Source organism: Melitaea cinxia, chromosome Z, assembly GCF_905220565.1.
Source record: "Melitaea cinxia chromosome Z, ilMelCinx1.1, whole genome shotgun sequence".
NCBI lineage: Eukaryota > Metazoa > Arthropoda > Insecta > Lepidoptera > Nymphalidae > Melitaea > Melitaea cinxia.
Window position 1 is genome coordinate 21,252,920 of NC_059424.1, and position 26,247 is coordinate 21,279,166.

Sequence of the window (26,247 nt, forward strand, 5' to 3'; positions counted from 1 at the left end):
CTAAAGGTTAATAATAATACGGATATACAACGTGTTATTAAACAGGCGTCCTTCCGTTTAGGGTCATATAGAGATACGTGGAGGCTACCATAGCCGAAATTATACGTGAAAAAAATGTTCAGATGACATAGGAAAATTGGCTATAAATAACCGATTTAACTGTAAAACTTAGGGTCATTGACACGAAACTAATGTACACACGATGGTAATTTCATAAAAAAAATAATTATTTAATAATTAATTTTATTATTTTTACTTAAGCGTTAGGGCAAGTAGGTTAATTGAGGTAAGGCACAGCTTGAAGCTAAATAATACTGGCTTCAAGCAGTGTTGTGTTCCTGTGGTGAGTAAGGTGACCAGAGCTCCTGGGGGGGGGGGGGGGGGGGGGGGTCAGCAACGCTCTTACGAGGCTTGTAGCGTTGCAGGTGTCGACAGGATACGGTCATCGCTTACCATCAGGTGAGCCGTACGCTTGTTTGTCAACCTAGTTATATATTAAAAAAAGTAAGTGAACATTTTGGCTATAGCACTGATTCTGCTATCGCATTTAAATAGAAGGACGACAGTTTAATAACACGTATATGCCTTACCTGTTATATCCGCGCCTTCATCAACTTCAGCTATAGTAACGTCGGTATCATGGAAAGCTAATTCCTGATACAGTGTGTTCCCACTTCTTTTCTCGCTCTTGGTCTGTGACCGACCAGAGCCAGCTGGTGGAGCAACTGGCGACGTCGCCTGTAATGGCAATCGGAATCATAAAACATAATATACAACTAACATATAAACTACACGGAGAAGCCTATCACCAGCAGTGAGATGTTCCAGACTGAATCTACTTTCTTGTTTTTCTCTTACTAGTTCTATTTTTCTCTTAGTGGGAGTTAGACCCAGTACTATCGCTATTGTATCGCTAATCCTAATCGGTAATACAGCTTTAAAGATAAGCTACTTTTTGACGTGATAGCTAAGTGAAGCATAAAGTTCATTGAAAAACTGCGTACTAATTTAATTTAGTTCTTTAGATTTGTTGACAGTATTTTTTTTTTTACTGTCTCGTCTCTCATATTCTCTTACCAACTCAATAGGAGTTAGAGCTAGTAGTCGCCTAAATCTATAATAATAAAAGGTGAGCCGGTTTTTTTGTTCGCTTATACTGCGAAAACTACTGAATCGATCGGAATACTGCTTATACAATAAGATTCCGCGTATTTCAGAGGTTTTAGTATATATGTTGGAAAATACTTATCGTGTAAAAATAAGGACGGGCAGAGGTCGCTAGTCCTTCCTAAAATAGGTATCTACAAAATTAAAATATAGTCATATAAAAAAATATTTCAGGCGTAAAAATCGATTTTGATAATAAACTTTTGTGTCTTAAGGAAAAGGAAAATATTCCGTAAAATTTTACTTCTAGATAGAGTATAATGTCATAATCATATCTTTTGTTAAGGTAGATTTGACAGGCTAATTGACAGAAAATTGGCCATACATAATGAAATATCTTGCAAGTTGTGCAACATGTTTCTGCACTATGACAATTTAATATTCAACGCCGAGTTGCACGAAACAAAATTAAAATTTAAGTAGAGATTAAACTAATTTAATCACAAGAAATTCATACAATTCTTGCGATTAAATTAGTTTAATCACTACTTAAATTTTAATTTCGTTTCGTGCAACTCGGCGTAAGAAACCCATTGTTGCACTGTCTTTGTAAATAGCTTAAATTACTTTTTAATACATTTTTTAAATACAAACATTAATGAAGATTTCCAAGAAAAAACCAATATCGTTAGCTTCAATACACGACTTTTTAAAGAGTCATATAAAAACTTTTTAAAAGAAAAAAAAAATTCAAACGTCACTTTGACACGTGACAGAAAACGTAGCGTTCATAAAATGTTAAATACGTTAAATTTATTAATACAAATAATAATGTTCCTAACGATAACCAGAACAACTTTAAGCATAAAATGCTATCAATGTACAACGATGAACACGCGAGAGTGTTTACCTTACAATTTGAATGAGAAATACTTAAAAGATTGTGCCAACAGAACTGAAGGTCTGACCCCTGTGTGTCGTTTACTATCACAAGTACAATTCTTTACGCCGAGCAGAGAATTTGTTATAATCAGGGAATGTGCGTACGTGTACACCCTACCGCTAAAGTGTGAACAGTCTAAAATGAGTTCGTTGCACTATTCTAGCTCTTGTGAGTGTGGTGACGACGGGTGCAACTCGAGTTCGAAGGTGTACTCGGGATTTACGTTTAACTTTGTTACACTATATATTTATCTTGTTATTAAATAGTTTTTTCTTTAAGTATTAATAATTATTAACATATTATTGTATTTTCAAAATATGTAATAATATCGATAAATTATGTTTTTGAATTATTAATAAGTCTGTAATATATAAAAATAATATTAAAATAAAAACTTATTCTATAAACAGCTACCTACTAAAATAAAGAATCTTATAAAATTTATAAACATCTTTTATTAAACAAGTGGAATATAAAAACAATTTATTAGCAAAAAAACAAATAACAATATTTGCATTACAATCGTTTATTTATTTCTGCCGATCGCCTTCGAAGTTTTTGTTAGTAAAATATAAAATAAATATATAACGCTTACTTGACTATGCTGTCTGATAGGGTCTGTTTGATGGGCGCGTTCAACCGTCCTAACTGCAGCTAATTCCGCTCCTAAAAAATAAAATAAAAAATTTATTAAGAGCCTAACTAACAACTACACACTATAATTTTCCTTCAAGAATTATAATAAACTTGTTGCGCCTCGCGGTTTATTTTGGGTAAAAAAAATAATACTTAAAAATGAAATATAAAAGATATGTTATTAACCTAAGGACAAGTTGTGAATAAAGTTTATCCTGCAAATAAGTAACGTATAGACTTTAACAGCAGGAGGTAGAATTGGCCGCCTGTTGCATATCAATTAATAAACTACAGTTTTTAGATTAACTGTTCAAAAATAAATATCTCATAAATACAGTGTGATTCGAAATGAGTGTAATTCGAAAAAGAATAATACATCAATAGCATTTATCTATTGGATGCCATCGTCCGTCAAATAGCGTTATCCATAACTGATGAACCAGCCCCTAGCAATTACAATTTAAGAAATTGTTAGAATTTTTGTCTGTTTGTCTGTACTTTTGTGCACGCTAATCTCAGAAACGGCTTATCGGATGTAGATGTGGTTTTCAATAGTATATTGTGGTAAGCTTCACTTAACATTTAGTGTTTTTTTTCATGTCAATCAGTTCATAGATAGAAAAGTTATGGCAATTCAAAGAATCTTGTCTAACATGTAAATACCCAAAACGCGGACGAAGTCGCAAGCACAGCTAGTATATAATAGATCTGTAAACCCTTCTACAAAAATAGTTTTGTAGCCGTTTTAATTTACCCCGGGTAACTTGGACCCAGTGGATAAAAATTAGCCTATGTGTTATTCTATGAGTTTAAATGTGTGTAAAGGTAAACAACGTGGAGTAAGGTGGGGTATGAATGAACATTGTGTAAAATATAACTGTGAGAGAAAGGAAACAAAAGTACGCAATTACATAAGAAGTACATATTTCATGCGTATTTATATATGCATACAAGACTATACAAAGAGCATATGTTATGTAAGTTACATCACCGTGAAACACGATAATATATTCTGCTAACGAATATTATGAAGGAACAATACCTACGTACATAGGCACAAAGTAGGAAAGACACGAGATGCCAAATCGAGTTTTTTTACGGTATAATAATAATTCTAAGGTCTTTATAGTAGTATACTAGCTGACCTCGCAAACGTTGTTTTGGCATATATTTTATAAAACTACTTAATCCCCCCCTATAACTTAAGGGAATGAAAAATAGATGTTGGCTGCATCTCAGACCTACCCGATATGCACAAAAAAATTCATATTTTATTAACCCTCTTAACCCCCCCCCCCCCCTATTATAAATTATATGCACACAAAATTTAATGAGAATCGGTCAAGCCGTTTCGGAGGAGTTTAACTATAAACACCGCGACGCGAGACTTTTATACATATTAGATTTGACTATTCCATACATTTTGTGGTGTATCGATACGAATTCGTTAAATCATTCAATCTCAACTGTAGAAGGTCGATGATGAACGGATATAAAACACTTTTATGGATGAGGATATATTTATTTGAGGATAGATATAAGATTTGACAATGACTTAATTTAAACAAGCCGATCGCAGCGACGGCTACTGGACGACTCACTTAACGACTTACAATATACCTTACACTACATTAACATTTAAATCTAACCAACATACATATTATTGTACAACATTACAGATTATGTATATACATGGATTACAGATAATATTGCGTCGCTTACATCAACCCTCCACGGGTGGTGAACAGAGTGATTATGTTTCGGTCTAAATCAATTTTCAAGTATATTCGTGTAATGATCGATTAAGTAAACTTTTGGGTAGATTGTGGTCCTAATTAGGTTTACACAGGACCTATGTGGTATCGGACTCGAACGACAGTCATTCATGTCGTTGCTACACAGATTCCCCGTCAGACCACCTGTGTACCGCAACCGACATCCAACCTGTGCAATGCCATCTGGGCTTTGTCTATTGATACGGGAATGGGGAAAAGCAGGTCACTCCGTAGCCTAAATATCTCGATATGAGACGCTAAGCACGACATTGGGAGGCGAAGGCAGACAGCGGAATAGGTAAAGTTTATTTGGTTTGGGGAACTTGGGGAGGCCTATGTCCAGCAGTGGACTGCGACAGGCTGAAGCGATTTATAAGCGGGTGATATTCGAATCAAAGGTATCTAATAAAGAGACATGTACTGAACGCTCCCAAGAGAATTTTATCCTGTTTCGAAGGTCTTGGTACATACGTTACTGACAGTCTTTTTTTTGCTTCTTTTTACTTTTTTTCTGGCGCGAATTTGGGGAGGCCTATGTCCAGTATTGGACTGCGATAGGCTGAAGTGATTTATAAGCGAGTGATATTCGAATCAGAGGAATCTAATAAAGAGACATGTACTGAACGCTCCCAAGAGAATTTTCTCCTGTTTCGAAGGTCTTGGTACATACGTTACTGACAGTCTTTTTTTACTTTTTTTTACTTTTTTTCTGGCGCGAACTTGGGGAGGCCTATGTCCAGCAGTGGACTGCGATAGGCTGAAGTGATTTATAAGCGGGTGATATTCGAATCAAAGATATCTAATAACGAGACATGTACTGAACGCTCCCAAGAGAATTTTCTCCTGTATCGAAGGTCTAAACACACACAATACACGAGTTCACGTCTACGTGTCTGTCAATGTCCATACATTTTTATATTTATTTATTTCATAAAGATGTGTGGTCTTAGTGACTGTATTTTATGCAAGATATTGCTAATTTTGTACTAGAACACAGTATATATATTATTTTTCAAAGAAGTAACTGCGGAGTTTCTTGTCGATTCTTCTCTGCAGAATCTGCATTCCGAATCGGTGGTAGCTTTAATTTAAAAATAATAATAATAATAATCACTTTAAAATATTAATTTGTAAAATGACGATTCGAAAGTGCTTTTGAAGCCTATTTGAATAAAGTTTTTTTTTAATTTTGGTTTTGATGTACAACGACGTCATCTAGGTGTATAAAAAATAGCTTAGCTAGCCTAGACCTATTCTGTCTTAGCAAAAAAAAAAACATTAATATTAGTCAAGCCGTCACAGAGGAATTCGGTAACAAGTACTGTGACATAAGATTTTTAAACATTTGAATATATTTAGTAGAAAAAAAAGAAAAACTGGTAAATAAAATATAAAAAAAAGTCTATATTTTTATTTCCATTTTTATTTTTCTGCTAAATATGTATAATTTTAAAAAATAAGTGAGACGAAATAGCAAGTAAAAAGCCAGTTAAGTTACTCGTCGCTTATCGAAGCACTTTCGAATTTATAACAATTTAGTCAGTCTTCATTTAAATTAAAAACTGCATATATTGAATAACAATGTCAACCTACTATTTCTCAACTGACAATATAGTAATTTGTCTACGATCACTTATATAATATTAATTTTCATTATTTTTTTACATTATTAATTCATACGAAATTCATACGATATACTCGTCCATACTAAGAGAAATATAATATGCTAATTTATTTAATATTAAAATTGTACGAATTCATTTGAATTCATTATTTTATAATATACGCAATATCACACATATTATGTGAACCTATTATAATAAATAATGGAGTAAGAGATTTAAAATAACTCTATGGAAAAAAAACGTTAATAGATATAAGGGGGCGTTTATAAAATACGTGAGATGGTTAGGGGGGGGGGGGGGTCGAGTCAAATCTCATCTAAGATTACGTTGGAGAGAGGGGAGGCCTCGGCAAATACCACACAATTTTTTTTCTGACTGAAAACTATTATTTAAGTATTCTATTGTTAAATTTTTATTACACTTCTAATTAAACTCTCAGCAATATTGATTACTAGTCTTAACTAGTCGTAACTAGAAAGAACGACGCAATTTTTTTTTTGTACAATAATAATCCAACGCGTTTACGTAAGAAACCCACATTTTGAAACATCTCACGTGAGATTTGGGGATGGGAGAGGGGGTTGAATAAAATCTCACGACATCTCACCAGGGGGGGGGGGGGGCAGAAATTTAAAAAAAAAAACACCACGTAATTTATGGACGCCCCCTAACACAAAATTACTCGTCAGATTTTGTTCAAATTAGTCCCACGACACGCACATAATTTCGACCAAAAAAATTATCATCAAAATCAGTACAAATATGAGGTAACACAAATAAATAAAAAAATGTATCGAGAACTTATTGTAAGATTATGTGAAGCGCTCATTCGTTCAAAAGACTTCTACAATATATTAATAGGAATTAATCGACAAACAAGGCCAATTGTAAAGTCAACTAATCAATACAATTTTGCAAGAAATTTAATACGATTCGATTAAGAAATCTACAAAAATTGACAACAGTAAAGATATAGAGTAGGACTTAAGAAATTTATAAATTTTATTATAATAAATAAAAATCTCGTCTTCTCGTGTTTTGTTATCGAACTCGGAAACGGCTTGAACGATTTTTATTATTTTTTTGTATATATTATATGGTAGGTCTGAGTAAAGGCGGCTGGCTATATTTTATACCCCTAGGCGATAATAGTGTCCCCGGATTACCTTGTAGAACGATATATTTAGCTTGTTTATAACAAAATTATTTATACTAATATTATATCGCTAAAAATTTTGTTTGTTGAAACGGGCTAATTTCAGAAACGGGAAGGCTATAGTCTACATATTTTGATATTTTATTTTTCACAAATTAACGTGGTGGAAACCGCGGGGCGCACTCTGTATATTAATATAAGTAAAAACTATCATTAGAACTCACCAATAGGAGGTGTGGGAGGTGATGAGGACAAACTGACAGGACTGCCGGGTATGCTCTCCGTCTGTTCCACTTGAGAGCCTTCCAGCGACGCAAATCCAAACGATATGGGACCTTTGCAAAAAAAATATATTTTATACTAGCTGACCCGGCGAACTTCGTATCGCCTAACAGTGACTTTTAAGTATTATCACAAATCTTTTGTATGGGAGTATAGAAAAGTGTTGTTTTTAGACTTTTTCAGGAAATTTAAATGTTTTTTTTTTTTTAGAATTTTTCTCTCCGTAAGAACCATCCTCGTACTTCAAGGAATATTTTAAAAAAAGAATTAGCGAAATCGGTCCAACCGTTCTCGAGTTTTGCGCTTAGCAACACATTCAGCGACTCATTTTTATATTATAGATAAACATCATTTTACAACTATTGTTCCATAGAAGTGGATGGTTAATACACTACACTGAATAAATAAAGATTTTTTTAAAATATAATGATGTGATTACTTCATTAACTTTCTGTTTTTGTTACTTTTTTTTTGAGGATGTAGATTTTTTTTTTGACGTTCGTCTAATGGCTAAATAAATAATAGAATATCATTACATAGCGTAATACAAAATCGCTTCCCGATGTCTGTATGCTTAGATCTTTTAAACTATGCAATGGATTTTGATGCAGTTGCCTTTACTAAATAAGTGTGAGTCCGGAGGAAGGTTTATATATTTAATACATGCATAATATAGTAGAGGAACACTGATAGTTTTTGCAACCATGCGAATCCGGGACGGGTCGCTAGTATATAAAATTCTCGTGTCATGGTGTTAAACATTGAACTCCTCCGCAACGGCTCGACCGATTTTAATAAAATTTTGTGGGCATATCGGGTAGGTTTGAGAATCGGCCAACATCTATTTTTCATACCCCTAAGTTATAAGGGGGGGGGGATTAAGCGGGTTAATAACATATATGGCAAAGAAACGTTTGCGGGGTCAGCTAGTTACATTATATATTAGTATCTAAATACCAATATTACACAAAATAATTATTTAAAATATGTTATTTTTGTATATGCTATCTACCCATAGATAAATACGAGTTTATATCAATAACAACATCTAGGACAGTTGCTAAACTAATTATGTCACATCCACTGCTGGGCCCAATTTATAGGAGTAGGAGATAATGGGAGAAAGGTCAGAGCTTAATAATTATTTCTAAATATTATTAATTGTACAAATTCATACAAGTCTATTGTGTATAATTATATATCATACAAATAATTAACTCACCGCTAGATCTTCCAACAGGGTTAAGACCGAGACGACCGCGGACTTCACTGCGATCGCTTGTCGTACTCAATAATAACTTGGTACGTTCCATATAATCCATATGAGTTTTGAAGAGCTCCGTGTACCTCTCGTGGAGTTTCGCATATTCCTGACGCAATGACAAATTCAAATTTAGAATACTTCGCTTTACCAACTTACTTAGTCAAAGAGATATATATGCCCGGTTTCTATGGACATTTAAAATTCAAAAAAAAAAAAACTAAATTAAACGGTTTGTAGGCAAAACAAAATCTTTACTGAATATAGATACTGGGTGTTTGAGTAGAATCGTCAGTAATACTTTATTTATTTATGTATAATCTATAAGTATTAGTATGTATTTATTTTTATGTATTTATTTTTGTTATTTTTTTCTCTGTGTATGTATTTTTCTTTTTTATCAAATTATTATGTGTTTATGTAGGTATTTGTGTACGTGTATATGTGTGTATTTGTGTAGGTGTATATGTATGTATATGTGTATGTATGAATATATATAATATATACTTATGTTTATGACTGATAGCACTTATTTTGCGCCCCTATCCCCAATAACAATCAATTCTAGTCCTCTGCCCAAAGGTTGCCTGGAAGAAATCGCTGCTTTAGCGATAAGGCCGCCTGTTGCAACTAATGCAAATTTATTAATTTTTTTTAACCTTATTAAACTTATTTTACTTTTGTGTTGGTGTGCAAAAAGTATATAAATAAAATAAATAAATATGTAGTATTTGTATGTAAATTTATTACACAATTGCACCTACCCGATCTCGTTATTAAACTTTCCTTTATATGTTTGGGTTGTCTGGAAAAAATGACTAATTAGCCATAAGTCCGGCCATTGTATTTTATAACATTCGACTATCTTTAAGATTCGTTTATAATGTATTTATGTACAATTATATGTAACTGAAAAGTTTGACCGTATAATTCGCTAAACTCGGGAATTAAAAATTATTATTTTTGTGTTGGATTATCTATTTACCGAAGAAGGATATATCGCACTTTCGGTGCAACAAAGTCACAATTCAGAACACTTTTTTTGTTAGTTTATTAGGACTCTTTGATACTTCAATATAAGATTTTTAAACTATAGCACAGGAAATAAACTATTAATTTTATAAAGATTTCAAACCTATCATAAATAGTAATCCAGAAATGAGGCAATAAATGCGAAAAAAAAAAAATTAGAAGTCCTCTCCTGTAAAATTAAGAAATGAGCTGTTGTGACTTTGTTGCACCAAAGGTGCGATATATGATATTTTAGTAAGTATATTTTATTCTTAAATATACAGAGAGGCAACCGCCGGTGCATAGTTAGTTAAATAAAAAATAAATAATATACCACTGTTAACCGTTACTTAAAGATAGCTAGCGATTATTAGAAAACAACATAAGAAAAAAAAATATTTAAACCATTTATGTGTAAGAATATATATATAGAACAAATACATAACATATATACATAATTTATTAAGTTATGCACAAAACAATGTTAAGTACAAAGGAGCTGATATCAAAAAGCTATTAATATTGCATGTTTCGTACATAAACTATTATAAAGCAATCATGTTTTTGTGTTGATTCCTTGTAGCTGTCAGTAATTGCGAGTGTGTGATCATAATTACTGTTTTAAGTTATAAAAATTATTTAATTATAACACAGTATTCATCTAGGGATCATCAGAGGTTAATATAATTACTGGTGTGAAGCACTACCTGATATGAGTCCATAGGACAAATGTAACAAAGGAAAATTAATTCTTATTGGATGTTTATTAAAAAGTTAATACATTTTCTTTGATTCCACTTTAAAATTAAATTTGTAGCTCTTAGCAGACATTAAAATATGTCTCTGTGAAAATCAACTATAGTTAACATATAACAATTAATTTATAAATCAATAACACACCTTAGGGTTTTCAAAACAAATAATTGTCTGTTTTAGATTATTAATTGTTTACGACAGGTGTTTGTCTAAAAAAAAGTTTTTGCAAACAAATAATTGTCTAAAGCTTCTCTGTACCTTTTTAAGTTCATTTTCCCTTTCTTCGAGTCTGCTTGCATGGTCTAAAGAATTCTTGTGTTTCAGCTCTAGCATACGAACAATGCTGTCCAGAGCCTCCAGCCGCCCCGTCAGATCTTTCCTTTCACCCTCATAGTGGTCTTCAGCTTCGAGCAACTAATTAGATTAAGAAATAATTATTTAAACAGAAAGTATTCTTATAACTATCTCAAGTCCTTGAAGGTAATTAGGCAATATAAAGAACCAATAGTTTACTTTTTTTTTAATTAAGTGTGAGTATTCAAATTTTTGTTTATATGGCTTTTACTTTTCAATCATTTTTTTTTACTTTTAATTTTTGTCTTCCTATAAGACCATATAGAACCATTAAGTGTTTAGTATTCAATGTCAACAAATAAAGCAGTATCATTTAATATATATGTAATGATGTTCCAAAGATTGTTAAATTAACCGACTTCCTAACACAAATACAAAAACAAATATTGAAATAGTAATGTTACTATTTCAAAGTTAAAGAAATAATATCTTTAAATGATGATTCAAATGTTAGAATTAGGCAAATATTTATGTGTATTGTTGTTTACCTTGAGATTTAAATAACAGAGCGGGTGACACATTACAATGATATACTTAAAACTATTACACAATATAGTCATAAAAGTTTTGTAACAGACACGAGTTATGAAACGATCTGGCGGCTACTGATCACGAATTAATAGCCTTGCTAGCAAAACAAAGGAAATTCAATCAAGGTTTACTGTACATGAAAAAATAATGATTCATTCACTAGCCTTTTGCTCGGAGTGCTTCCTAGCGGACTTCTCGCGTTCGTACTGCGTGGCCAGCTGTTCGTTGTCCTCCCGCAATAGTTCCAGTTCAACTTCATGCACCTGGTTGGTCTGGTAGGCCGAGTCCAGACATTCCAACACGTTCACTAGCAACGGCATCAGTGTTTTCACCACGTCCTCGTCGTACCGCGCTATCATTTTCTCGAACTCCTGGTAGATACTCCCCGCGAGCGACTGGACCTTCTCCGACATCACTAGATGGCTATCCTCGTGAGTTCCGTAAACGGTTTCCGCCGTGGCGTAGCCACTACTCGCGCTATCGTCGAAATTCATGATTATGCAGGCTATTGTGAAATTGCGACTACTTTTGGCAGAGACGGCTAATTATAAATTTTACGCGAAAACATGATTAGTTGATTTGTGTACAATATTGTACGATGACGCGATCGATTGTTTTCTTAATAAATAATTATTATGTGCATTACGATTATTATTCGGAAAGATTTCACGTAGGTGATGTTATAAATATGTAGATAGGGAAAGATAGAAAAGAAAAAAGACTACAATCACACCATTTGTTTGATTGACGTATTTTTGCTATACTGTAAGAAAAAAAATTTCGATTAACGATTGACGTTGGAACCGTTTCCGGACATAGACAAATATATTTTTTGGCGGATAAAACAAGTTGTATTCCAATAGGAATATAAAGTTAATAAGAATTAAATTTAAAAAATGTTAAAAAAAGTCTATATTAATTTTCAGTTAATAAAATCGCTCAGAATCTTGATCTGAAGCACAGTATAGTTGGTAATAACATTAGTATGTACTTAAAGTCTTAAAGCGTGAAATACTTTTATATATATTTGGTAGGTATTAAATAAAATATTATATCGGTATCTCAACAAACTTTTAAACTCAACCTTGCCTTGCAAATACTTGCTTGGAGATTAATACAAAATGTAAAGAAATTACTTATTGACTTTCGATAATTCTTTTATTATTTAATATAGTAAAATGAATAGTTCCGAGGAATTTAACCATACATAATATATTGACATACAAAGATTGATTTTAGTAAATAATCTTATTAATTTTTGATGAGTTTTAATATTGGTAAAAGTAATAGAGATTTTATGTGGTATAACATATAGTTTTACCGTATTACTAAATGTTATTATTACGCAACATCACTATTTGCCTTTTAAAAATGAAAACAGTGATAAGATAGCTTTTTCTGAACAAGTATCCGAACACTAATGGCTGACGTACACAGACTAATGTTAGCGATAGGCGGATTGGCGGATAGCGGCACGTCAGTTGTTTCCAGTCCGTTTGTAGTATAACTGTGTAGTTTGTGTGTCGAGCGATTAACATTAAATAATTATTGAATTGGGAACAAGCCTAGGAACTAAATTAAAAAATTACGAAAATAGTGTACGATAATATATTGTACATTAAGTTTAATTTATCTAATTTTACTGGGAATTCTAAATACATATTAGACAAATCTTTAATCCCCGTTTCACTTTTCACCTGTATTTAAGTGGATCATTGTGAAAATGTCTCTCAAAGGGAGTAGTATCCCTGGGAAAAAGTCTGTTCTAGTGGCCTATGTATTGTGGCTATTTGGTGGGATATTCGGAGTCCACCATTTCTATCTACGTAGAGACAAACACGCATTTGTTTGGTGGTCAACTCTAGGTGGTTTTGGTATCGGCTGGCTAGGTGAAGTGTTGAGTATACCACGGTACGTTAGAGATGCTAACGAAGATCCAACTCACATGCAGCAGTTGGTGAAAAGAATGATCCAGAACAAAAAGGTCGGTAAAAGTCTAACATTGTCAAGTATATTTAGAGGTTTTCATTGGGATATACGCTTTCTGTTTACTTATTTACTAAGTTTAATTAATTGGCATGGTAGTAGATATAGAATGTAAAATTATTAGTGAATAACTTATAATTACCCTGGTATCAACTTAAAAGGAAATTCTAAATTCCCTACGCTATGCATCTTTTGAATATAACATTCTATATATAGGTGATATGTGTGTATTATCGACTCATCATAATCAGATCAGCTTATTGCAGTCCACTGCTGGATGTAGGCCTCCCCATGTTTGCGCCCGACATCCCGGTTTTCCACAATCCTCACCCAGCCTACACTGGCAATCTTATGTAGATCATCTTTGTTATCATCATTATCGATCATCGATGGTCTCATTTCTAATCCTATCTTTGAGAGAAACCCCAAGCATAGCCCGTTCCATTGCACGTTGAGCAACTTTAAACTTGTGGACCAGTCCGTTCGTCAGTGTCAACGTCCCGGCTCTGTATGTTAACACAGGCAGGACGCATTGCTCGATGACTTTTGTCTTCAAGCATTGCAGAATCTTCGAAGTGAAGATTTGACGAAGTCTGCCAAACGCTGCCCAGCCCAATCAAATCCTCATATCGGCCTCCCTCTCGAAATTGTTGCGGCCCAGTGGGATAGTATGGCCTAGGTAAATATAATCCTGAATAACTTCAAGAAGGGTACCATCTACCGATACCGGTCTCGGTATGACTTGTTAAACATAACTCTTGTTTTGTCCAAGTTCATACAGAGACCCACACGCCAGGAGAACTCATTTAGGCTAGCCAGCATTTGGCCTAACTCATTCAACGTATCAGTGTCAGTGAAACGAAGGTGAGAGATGTATTTACTGTTGACGTAGATGCCTCGTCCCTCCTAATCCAAGGCCTTAAAGATATCCTCCAGCGCAGTGGTAAACAGCTTCGGTGATATTATATCTCCCTGTCTTACCCCACGACAGAGGTAAATAGGTCTTGTTCTCTGGTCCTGGACATGAACGGTCATCGTCGCCGCATCGTACATATATCTCAGTACCTCAATATATCGAGTCCAGTACAGCCCAGGTCTCAACAGAATCGAAGGCTTTCTCGTAGTCCACAAATGCCATACACAGTGGCTAATTGTATTCTTCTGCCTCTTGAATAATCTGCCGAACAGCATGAATGTGGTCTACAGTGCTGTAGCTATTTCGAAACCCCGCCTGCTCTGTTGGTTGGAATTCGTCGAGTGTTCTGGCGAGACGATTCGTAACAACCCTTGAAAACAGTTTATAGACAACTCAGAAGTGAGATCGATTCGTAATTCTTCAACAGAGTATTATTGACTAACATGATATATTCTACTGTAAATAGTTTTTATATCTATGTTATCTCGACGATTATACGATATTATTTTTAAAGACGATGTGTTGGCGCAACGGTCACAGCACTATTTTATGGCTGTAGCATTGGTAATTATGTGTTCGATCCCCACACATGACAAAAATTTCTATTAGCCATACAGATGTTTGCGGTGGTCTGCCGCCAACCTCCATTAGAGCAGTGTGGCGGTTTAAGCCCCTCCCCTACATGGGGAAAAAAGCCTATGCCCGGCAGTGGATATTACAGGCCGTAGAGATCTATATTACTTCTAAATTGTGTTGATAATAACTTGATAGGCAAATAGTGACAATGTCCTACTGTTTAGACTAGCTCGGTGACAAGCTCAAATTATTGTAAACAAGAATGTATGTCTCAGACACCATGAGTGAGTTATTAACTAATAAAATATGAGACCTACTTGAGTAACATTTGAAGAGGGAAATTTTTGGCCCAAGGTTAAAATGAAGTGCATATTTAAAAAAAAAAATTGGAACATATGCTATTTAGTTTTTATTATATCACATATGTACGATTGTATAAAAATATATTATTACATCCAGAAATTATTTTATTTTATAAGTAAATCTAAATTAAGAAAATAAATATTACATTTAGGTAGCCCAAAATTTGTCATAGAACAGTTATAATAGAAAATTATAACTTAAGTGTAGTTTAGAAATAAAAATATTTTATTGATAAAACTAATTGAAGTTATAAAAAATTCCAGTTAGATTTAGAGATAATCAGGTTTTCCAAACCTTGGTTCCAAAAATTAGTGCTCAAACCCATATCTGAGAGAAGTCCTGTAATGAGATCCACAAATGTGCTTGAATTTTATCATTTTAATAGCATTTTTTATCATTATTGAGAAAAAATACATAGTTATTGTCACACAGTGACCAAGTCACCTTCAGTGGTCCGATCTAAGCTACCTGCGTCGTATAGATATTTCTGCTTTTCTCAGAAGTTAGTAAGGCCAGGATACTGTTGAATACCCCCACATTATACAAATTATACTCCGGGTCACAAGAGGATTTTATTTTTTATTTTTCTTTAACATCTATGCGCTCTAAAATACCCATACCCTTTGTTAAAAATAATGCATTGTAATTATGCTTATTCTACAGGCATTTTTTTTTTTAGTATTACTGAAACTACAGATCAACAGTCCTGAGATCTGTGACTGCCTAGTCAAGTTAGATTGTGGTCCGACACTGACAGAATTTTTCTGTTACAGTATCTTGATTTCTTTTTTGTTTACTGTAGATTTCTTGTTTTATGTATATGAATATACTGTTTAGCTTATTTATATATTCACACACAATGTTAACTATTTAATATAAATTTATTTTACTTACCCTTTCTGTATAATAATCTAAAACTTGGGTTAATACTAATATATTGTTGTATTTTGTATCAAAGCTAATATTTATACTAGCTATATTTATCTTTATTATCATCATTCTTTTATTTTAATAGGGAAGGTATCCTGGGAGAAAGCGCTTATAGGTTAAGGTAAATAAAAATACACGATTTTTGTGTTTATTGCATGTTAGCTTGCTTTGTGTTTCATGTTTTTGTGCTTTGGATGTTAGTATAAGTCATTAGGACCTGTTTCTCCTGTTCTGTAAATTAATAAACTACAATATTTAGATTGCAATTTAATTGCAATTGTAAATAGAAATATTTTATGAATATAGTCAGAATTTGAAGGTAAAAAAGAATAATATATAATTAACTTTTATCTGTTAGATACATATACATGTCATTCTTCAAATATTGTTATCCACATTGGTGAAACAGGCCCTTAATGTTAAAAATTATAGTTCTATTAATATATCACTCAAAACCACGCAAAATAGGCGCACTAAGTCGTCGAGTTGCGGAGAATAGCCCGTGGAGAATCAATCAATCAATCAATCAATCACTCAAAAACCATTTTGGAAATGTACATAGTTAACTACATACGAATTATTCTAATTATACTTTATATTTAAATGTTTTTAATGAATGAATAGCTAATGCTTGTTTAATTTATTCAAATTAAAATTAAATAATCTATTCAAATTAAAAATTATTACTACATTTTTTATTATTTTTCGACAGTGTCTCATTATTATTTTCTAACTCAAAAACACTAGTTTTGGTCTGAATAATTTTTAAACATGTTACAAAAATTAATACCCATATAACAAAATTAAACAACAATAAATATTAAATGTTCCTGACCAATAAAAAAAAAAAAAAACAGAATAAAAAACATTGATACCATAGTCGTAGCTTTATTACAGTTAAAAAAAAGAATTATATAAAATACTGAACATAATAAATAAATAAAAATCCTTTCTATTCAGTCTCTTAAAATGATAGAAAGCAATGTAAAATGCAATTAACAAATCAATAGCAAAAAATAAAAATAAATAATGTATCAGGCAACATTGTAATATAAAGTTTTATAAATACACACAAAGTCTACGATAACAACGGAAAAGTTACACTACATATCTCACAAGCAACCATGTCCACACAATACTTTAAAAGCTACACATGATGACTAAATACTACTCGGTTTGTAATTATTGAAACTTAGTATTTTATCTTCTAAATAAACTTCAATGAGATTGTCTATTCAAATTTCTTTGAAGCTACGACATGATGACTAATTACTACTCGGTTTGTAATTATTGAAACTTAGTATTTTATCTTCTAAATAAACTTCAATGAGATTGTGTATTCAAATTTCTTTGAGTAATGATTTATCTCAAAGGAGACACAAGTTCTTACATCTTTCCTACACAAGATATAAATCTAAATATAATATTTGTTTATAAAAGTTATAATAAATATTAGCAGTGAAAAGTATTGATTGTAATAATTATCTGTACATTAAATATTACCTGTATTATATTTTGTAACACCTTTCTATCAACATATCTCCCTTTGTCATAACATTTTCCATTCCAAAATATATGAAATGACATTGTTAACTGAACATCATTTACAGATGTCACACAACCACTTAAACATAGTTTAATAATATACAAAGTTAATTTATTTATTCAAAATACATCACTGTAACAAGTCAAACATGAAATTCACATGTAGTGCTTAGAGAAACACATTGCATACTAAATTTAACATTGACTTAGATTTAACTTAATTAACTCGCTAACACAGCAAGCGCATAAGACATAAGCCATTTACAACTTTCTTCCCCTGTAAGATCAGTAGGTTAAGTGTCTACACAATATCTATCTAGCACCATGCAGCTATGTAAGTTTTTGATACGATGTTTAGTAAATCAAGCCGTTGTTTTCACTAATTTTATAAAGCTTCATTCACATTATATTTTTATATTATTTTATATTGTTTATGTAAATGTTGTATTGCTATCATTAATATCCAATCATTTTGTCATGAATGAGAAGATACAAAGCGTAAAGTGAGTGTAATTCCAACAGCCTCCTTTCTCAATGAACCGCTTCACGGGAATGCTAATGGTCGGCTATTCCTGGGGTCAGATGATGATGTTGGCGGTTCCACCCGACGAATTATGGGGTATCGATTTCAGATACCTAAACTGTCTTGTACCATTTGTTGCAGCTCTCGGTAAGTAACTTTATGAATCTATTTTCATATATCTTCAAATAAGTTTAGTTTAGTCTTAGTGTAGTTTCTTTTTCTGCATTTTTGATATGAGAATAACTTTAAATAATTTTAAACATTAATATCTAGAAAAGTTTTGATTTGGTGATAAAAATTAGTGGCTTTTGTAAAATAATTATTGTTAAAATATAGTAATAATTGACTATTAAGGTACAGCCCAGCAGGATACCCTGCTCGAACCTGTCTGGGGAAATACTTCGACCTTACAGGAGATCACAGTTAAATAATGCTGCTATCAAGTAGTGTCATGTTCTTGTGGTGAGTAAAGTAGCGAGCTCCTGGACAGGGGCGGGGGTAGAGTCACTACGCGCTTGCGATGCTTCTGGTGTAGCACGCGTCCATAGAATAAGAAATATTGAAGAAAAAAAAAAATATTCCACTTTTTTGTTATTTACTTTTAATTTCAGGTGTCTGGACAGTGGGTAACATTGGTCGGGAGAAAGGCAACTTGAAATGGCCACTGCTAGCTGCGTATGCTGCCTACCCTCTTCGTTACTACATTTACGATGAAAGCGTTTGGTTCACAATCATGGTGCTGGCTTCTTCACTAGCCTTTGATTCGTTTTCCAAGGAGTGGAGAAGGACGCCAATGAAGCGACGCCATGTTCTCAAGTATGTAGTTTTGATTTACAGAAATCTTTAGCTTATTTTATAATATAATAAAAAAACTTATATTTTAAAATGTTTTTATTCTACTTGTTTAACTGACTGTATTTAGTATAAAGTTAATGTGAAAGGGGCAGTAGGAAACTTTTACAGAAAATGACATGAAGTTATCACTAGATATATTTTCCACATTAAAAATTATGGGTTCTAGTTGTGTAAAAATTATGGGTTACAGTGAAAAGGAACAAATTATTTAATGCGGAGACAGGTCTTACTTTAGTCTTATCTCTCTTTTACTGTCCTTTAAAGGTTTTCTCATTCTTTTGGAACTATAATTGTTTGTGGTGGGTTTAAAAAAGCAATTGCATTGTTTTATATTATAACATTTTTCTCTCAATCTCAGCGTTGTTAAATAAGTCTTGTTGACACACCTAAAATGTTCGGCTTGTTATTCGTTTACGCTTCAGCCTGTAATATCCCACTGTTGGGCATAGGCCTCTTTCCCCATGTAGGAGAAGGATCAGAGCTTAATCCACCACGCTGCTCCAATGCGGGTTGGCGAATATATTCCCTACTACGAGTAACGATTGCTATCAGGTGTACATGATAACAATCGGGACCGACGCCTTAACGTGCTCTCCGAGGCACGGTGGGGAGACCCACAAGGACTGCACAAACAGCCAGACCACGGCAAACACCTGTATGGCCGATACAAATGTTTGTCATGTGCGGGGATCGAACCCGCAACCGCCAGCACAACGGGTACAATCCATGGCTATGACCATTGCGCCAACGCGGCGTCATTCATTTTTGTTATTCGTTTAATTTTCACAAATGATGAATGATGAATTCAATTTTATTTGTGTAAATATTACTTGATGCCTGAATTAAATAATGCCTAAAAATATTACATTTTAAGTTCGTAAATTCGTAAATCGAAATTTTGTTTTACAATATTCTAGAAAGTTTAAATGATTGCTGACTTTATCATTCGTTATTTATGATTTTTATTTAATATGTGAATTGTGGGTTACTGTTATACTTGTTGACAAAACTAATTTTAGTTTAGCAAGCGAATTGTAGAGAACGGGGTCAGTGTGTCAGCATATTGATGTCTCCAACTATTTGTTCTTGAATAACTTTCATGAATAATTATAAATAAAATTATGTCAGATACCTTTATATTTAAAAACAATATTTTATTGAATACGTATAATATACGAAATGCACTGGCTAACTATTAGGGCAAAGCAGAAAAATTCCTGCTCAAAATCTGGAACTGCCTAACTTGGTAAGAAACACCTTCCAAAAAATCACAGCTAAATAATACTATCTTCAAGCAGTGTTGTGTTCGTGTGGTGAGTAAGGTGACCAGAGCTCGTGGGGAGATTGGGGGTAGGGTCAGGAACGCTCTTGTGATGCTGCTGTCTTTAGGCTACGGTAATCGTTTACCATCAGGAGAGCTGTACACTTGTTTGCCGACCTAGTTGTAAAACAAAAAAAAATAAGAGACAAATACTGACTTAAACAAAAAAGGCAGATTATTTGTGACATGTATAGTGACGTCACAAGACTCCATACCCTGACAGCACACTAGCACAGTATATAAATAGGCGTGTGTGTGTTCAAACATACTTCTCTGGCTCAACTGAAAGCCATTAAATCAATCAATCAATAAATGTGTAGAGCGTGTCAGATTTCTTGACTTATCTGTTCATAATTTAACATACAGAAGTATAATTTTTGGCATGGATTTTGAACGCTGACCTGCAACTTTACTTCGCCATTTTATCGATATAGACATTTAATTAGTACTGAATAATTTTAAATTTAATTTATTTTTGCACTTAACTAAACTATTTTCTGTTTGCGAACCCTACTAAATGCGCAAAGCGATCCTCTCTCTGTCACCCAGCAGTTCAATATCCGTGCAATCAAGCATGAATCAAAGATAGTTAAATACAGATTCAAATATATTGCTTCTTATGGTTTGGTCACAGCTTTGTTTTGTGGCTTATGCGCTGGGGGCCGCGAAATCAATCCCCGTACACGGCACAAATACGGCCTTACAGATGTTTGTCATGGCCTGGCCGTTTGTGCTTCTGTATTGTGTTTCTCCCGACACAGGAGGAAATCTTAGTGGGGGCTGTTGAGTGTGAAGTATTTACTTATTATTGTATATTATTGTTATTCAGGCGTGTAGCAATACTGGCCGTTTGCGCGGGTCTATATCTCGGTCTATGGTGCAGCTATTTGTACTTCCACGGAACCATCACCGACAGCGAAGGTGATGAAGTGCCCGTCTACGAAGCCCTACATCATTTCTTCACTAGTCCTTGGTAAGTATTTTATACTCTTATATTTTGATAGCCTAGTTTTAATAACCATACACTACTGATCATATCTAAAAAAAACGTCCGCTTTGATCATATGTCTAAAAAATATCTTTCAGTGCATCCCTTAATCATTACGCCATTGTATATATAACTCGTTGGTTAAGTCGCATTTGTTATATTTGATCGAAGTATGGGGTAATTCCTCCAAAACAAAATTCACTTAAAAAAAAAACAAAATAAAATAATAAAAATACTATTTCGATGTCCACATTAAACATTATTACAACTAAAATTTATAAAGAAACTAAAACCATGAACCTACGACAACTTTATATATATATATATATATATATATATATATATATATATATATATAATTATTGTATTAATAAAAAAAAGTTATCAGTAAATCTATGCGTTCAAATTTGTCCTTTATAAAACGTATCACGAAGCGCAGCAATCGACGACCCAGCTTATTGGTTCTGCTTAAGACTAAAACGAAATTTGCCAAAAGGGATATCATATTCGTAGGTGCACAATTTTATAACAAATTGCCATATCTAATAAAATATATAAGCTCAATTAACGAATTTAAATCTCGGCTTTCGCAATATATTCTCAATAACACTTTATCGTTAAAAGAAACCATTTAAACTATTCGTTAATTGAGCACTAGGATTTATAAGACGACGATATGTATGTTTTACTTTTATTGTAGTGTGTTGCTCTCATGTGACATTGTCTTTTTGAGAATAAAGTTCTTTAACATTTAGCCTTATAAATCAAACAGAATCTTACAAATAATGCATTTAACATAAAAATGTGCAAAAAAATAATAGTTTATACAGTAGACAGTCTTATTGAAAAATATTATTAAGTGGCATTGAGGTGTCCATTAATTTATTTTACATAATTTTTTATTTATTGATAGGACCGACAAGTTAATTTGTACTTACTAATAATAGCGTTAAAAATAATGAAACTAATGACTAAGCACCATACATAAACGTACAAATGCATTAACATAATTATGCTTATACTAACATATGAGTAAAAGTATTAGAATTTCTTAGTTTCTAAGTATTTGCACATATAATATTAGATATATTAAGCGCATTTGTTATGTTCAGGTGGTTAGATGTGAAGCAATGCCTCATCGACACGTACCAGTACGCACAGCATCACGGCTGGTACGAAGTGTGGAAGCAGATCATTGATCTCTCTGACCCTCACGGTGAACAGAACGCTTACAAGGTAATTTTATTAATTAAATTATTTTAAATATCGAAATCAAATCGAAGAATTCCTAATATATTAACTGGATTGGACAGCGGTTTACGCTCGATTTATCCGGATAGATCCAGTGACAGAGGGCTCATTACACAGCTGGGTATACGTCCTTATTCGAGTTTTGTAATCACTTGTAATATTCCGCTTTGAACGCACATAGATTCATTGACTCTAATAGACATGTAGTGAGGAAATATAGATATTGGTACATTTAGATTTATATCGATATCAGATAATAGTCGATATAAATATATTGTCGATATATTTATTTTAAATATAATCCTAATTTTACACGTAATGAGGAAAGATTAGATTTTGATATAGATATTAATATAAATATTAGTACATTTAGATTTATATCGATATCCGATAATAGTCGATATAAATATACGGTCGATATATTTATTACACACTATCAGTAAACGAAAAGAATTGTTTTCCCGTTTCTTAATTTGAAGGATTTTTTTTTTTTCGAAAGAATTTTGTGATTGGCATCCTTACAGAAATTCTCAGTCAAATAATAATACTTTCAAGTAGGTTTGTATGCCTGTGGTGAGTATGGTGGTAGGCTACTGATGTCACAAATGTCCATAAGCTACGGTTACCGTTTAACATCAGGTGGACAGGTAACATCCCTTATTTGCTGACATAGCGGCGTAAAAAAGGTTCAACTAAACAGTCTCATCTGATTTGTTAGATTACGTAATATTTACCCATAACATGTCATAATAAATAAGTATTAATATCTATTTTTATCTATTTCAGGTCCTAGGTCTGGGTCGTGATGCGAGTCAGCAAGAAATCACGACGCGATGGAGAAGATTGTCAAAAGAAAACCACCCAGATAAAGCGAAACCAGAAAACCGTAGGGAAGCTCAGGAGAAATTCATGGAGATACAGAAAGCTTATGAAATACTGTCGAGCAGCAAGCACAGGCGTTCACGACGGAATAAGAAGGATAATTCGGATGAATGATAAGGATTATTTAATTAAATATATTATATAATGGTAATGTAAAACCTTTCTCACGCAACTGTACTTAATGATCAAATTAGGTTGTACATTGATTGTGAAATTAACGGTCAATCAATGTTGTCAAAAAAAGTTTTTTGTAGTATTAAAAAATATTTATTATTATTAGCTACTTAAATTAACTCTCTCCAGTAGGATATAAAGTAAGTATATATGTTATACTATTTAGGGCCTGTTACACCAGATGTGGATAATGCTATTTGACAGATGATGATATCCAAACGATAAGTTTTTGAAGTATGAATCTAAAACTTTTAATTTATTAATTGAGGGGAAACAGGTTCTAGTGCACTAGTCTAAGTCTTGCTAAGTCTAATCGTAACTTATTTGCAGGATAAAGTTTATCCACAACTGGTTAGTGGTCGTTATAATCATAACTTGAGTTTTTGAGACAGTTCATTATTATTTTGAACTACAGTTATAAATCTTTGTAAAAAAATGTAAGTCTCTTCTAAAATTGTTGCCTAAGTGCGAACTAGACAGTGGTTTAACTGGTACAGTTTTTTTTAAGTTTTGTAATACATTCTAGAAGGTTCTTACACTGAAAAATTAAAAAAAATACAAAGGTAATTTAAATTTTTATAAAACGTGTCGATAATTTCAACTGATTTTTTATTTCAACAGTATTTTGACAGTTTAAAAGACAATGTCTGTCCGGTCAACTTATTGTATATATTACTTACACATGTTTACCTTGTATGCTAAATTAATATTTATCCGACTTAAAAAAAGAGGGAGGTTCTCAATATGCTTTTATATTTCGTGTTTTTTTTTTTACTTTACTGAACTGTCATTTAATAGAGATTTGTTAGGGAGTATACACTTTTCATCCCAATACAATTTAAGAAAGAATCCCACACCTAATAGTGAAAGAATAGCCGATTTAATTTTTTTTTGTTAGTTCAAACTTTGTTTCAGAATCATTATCTTAGAAGTCGTCATTTATTTCAATACATTTTGCCTCGTTTTTTTATAAATTTCTGAGGGGTAATTAATAATATTTTATCAATTATTAATTTGTTGTATATTAGTTCTATTACCTTAAATAAAACAAGACAGAAGTGAAAACTTAATTGGCAGTCGCAATCAAGCACAATAAGTCCCGAGTTCACCCGATCGAGCCTTTCACCCCAGAGCGTGACGGATCAGCCCAACTTACCTACGAAAAAATGTGTGTGCGGTGCGCCGAAGAAAGATTTCACTTCAAAAATGGTTACTGTCGTTCTAACACGTAATATAAATAAAGCTTAGCATTTTTTTTTATCTATACTTTATTTCGATCATATACGGAACTAAATATAATAGCTAAAATGGTTATAAAAAAAAGTAAGAATTGACGCATTTATTGTAGTTTACGCATTTATTACGCCAAATATGTGTTAGAATTTAAGGGATATATTATACGCATATATAAAAAGGTCATTAAATAAGGGCCTAGTTAAGGTAACATCTTCATAACGTATATTTATTAAATTTACTTAAGGAAGTTAATATATAATGTAGTATTTAAGACAATTAAAAAATATAACTAATCTTGATATATAGGTATTATAAAATATTATAGTCTCTTTATTTTGGATGGTTGTAATAATGATTAGTAGTCAGAAGTATTCAATAAAATGTTTACTGAATGTTAGGTGATATATTTCAATTCCAGGTTATTATCACTGTTTTATAATAGTAGTATTGCATAAGTCACGTCACACAAAGTTCACGATTTTTGATCCCTCCCCCGTTCTTGTCATGATTTGTCACATTTATGACACCTACTTAGTATGACGTCACGTTTTGTAATTTTACACCTATAAATTATTTATTTGTTGAATTAAAATATCATTTTCGACATTATTTTATTAATTTATTTTTTAAATTATTTTTCAATAAAATTAACATCAATCAAATAGATATGAAAAATAAAATTATTTCATACTAATAATCGTAATTTTATATTTTGAAATATGATGTCGCAAAACTTAGAACCTCTCCCCCTTGTGACACTGTGTGGACCACATTAAATGGATGATCCCTAATGTTTTAGGAATTATGATTTTTATGCTTATTTTTGTAACTTTTATTATTTCTATTTATTAATTATAAATTGATTTAAATGAAATCGACACCAGCAATTTATACTAAGCTAACGCATAAAAATGAACTTTACAATAGAGGCTTATAAAATGGAACAACATGATACCTTTTACATTAATGAAGAAACTTACATATAAAAACACATTTTATCAAGTTCGCATTAAAAGAACCAACTTATCGAAAATTCGAGTTGGCGTTGTATAAATTATTGGTTTCGAAAAAAAAAACGAAATTCCGTTCTGTGAATCTCTAAATTCTCAAAATAAAATTTATTCTAATTTAGAAATAAATAGTTTTAATTATCTTTCTAAAACTGTAGATCAAAAATTCAAATACGTATTATTTTATGTATGTGACATACCGTCCTTATGTAGATTACTTTTTAATTTACTATTTCTATTTATTATTATTGAGT

General features: G+C 32.4%; 2 protein-coding genes across 2 annotated transcripts in view; one reads left to right on the top strand and one right to left on the bottom strand.

The window, feature by feature from the left end:
• Nucleotides 1-12,193, bottom strand: part of LOC123668670 (JNK-interacting protein 3) — a 40,245-nt gene extending 28,052 nt beyond the window's left edge. Inside the window, exons 1-6 of the mRNA XM_045602380.1 lie at nt 11,602-12,193; nt 10,811-10,966; nt 8,747-8,894; nt 7,467-7,577; nt 2,646-2,716; nt 591-738 (exon numbers count right to left, since the gene is read on the bottom strand). Coding sequence (XP_045458336.1) covers nt 591-738; nt 2,646-2,716; nt 7,467-7,577; nt 8,747-8,894; nt 10,811-10,966; nt 11,602-11,931 — 964 coding nt within the window. The 5' untranslated portion in view covers nt 11,932-12,193. The remainder of the gene's footprint in view (nt 1-590; nt 739-2,645; nt 2,717-7,466; nt 7,578-8,746; nt 8,895-10,810; nt 10,967-11,601) is intronic.
• Nucleotides 12,194-13,160: 967 nt separating this feature from the next.
• On the top strand, nt 13,161-23,837 carry LOC123668741 (dnaJ homolog subfamily C member 22). The gene is made up of 6 exons (XM_045602435.1): nt 13,161-13,421; nt 18,276-18,423; nt 18,888-19,092; nt 21,282-21,425; nt 22,553-22,676; nt 23,478-23,837. The coding sequence occupies exons 1-6, from the start codon at nt 13,161-13,163 to the stop codon at nt 23,685-23,687; spliced, it is 1,092 nt and encodes a 363-aa protein (XP_045458391.1). The 3' UTR covers nt 23,688-23,837.
• Nucleotides 23,838-26,247: the final 2,410 nt, after the last annotated feature.

Excerpts from the sequence above, each read along its gene's own strand:
- LOC123668741 (XM_045602435.1), top strand. The coding sequence starts at position 13,161 with ATGTCTCTCAAAGGGAGTAGTATCCCTGGGAAAAAGTCTGTTCTAGTG. Across the intron at positions 13,422-18,275 it reads GAATGATCCAGAACAAAAAG|CCTCCTTTCTCAATGAACCG; the intron begins GTCGGTAAAAGT and ends TAATTCCAACAG. Across the intron at positions 21,426-22,552 it reads CATTTCTTCACTAGTCCTTG|GTGGTTAGATGTGAAGCAAT; the intron begins GTAAGTATTTTA and ends TGTTATGTTCAG.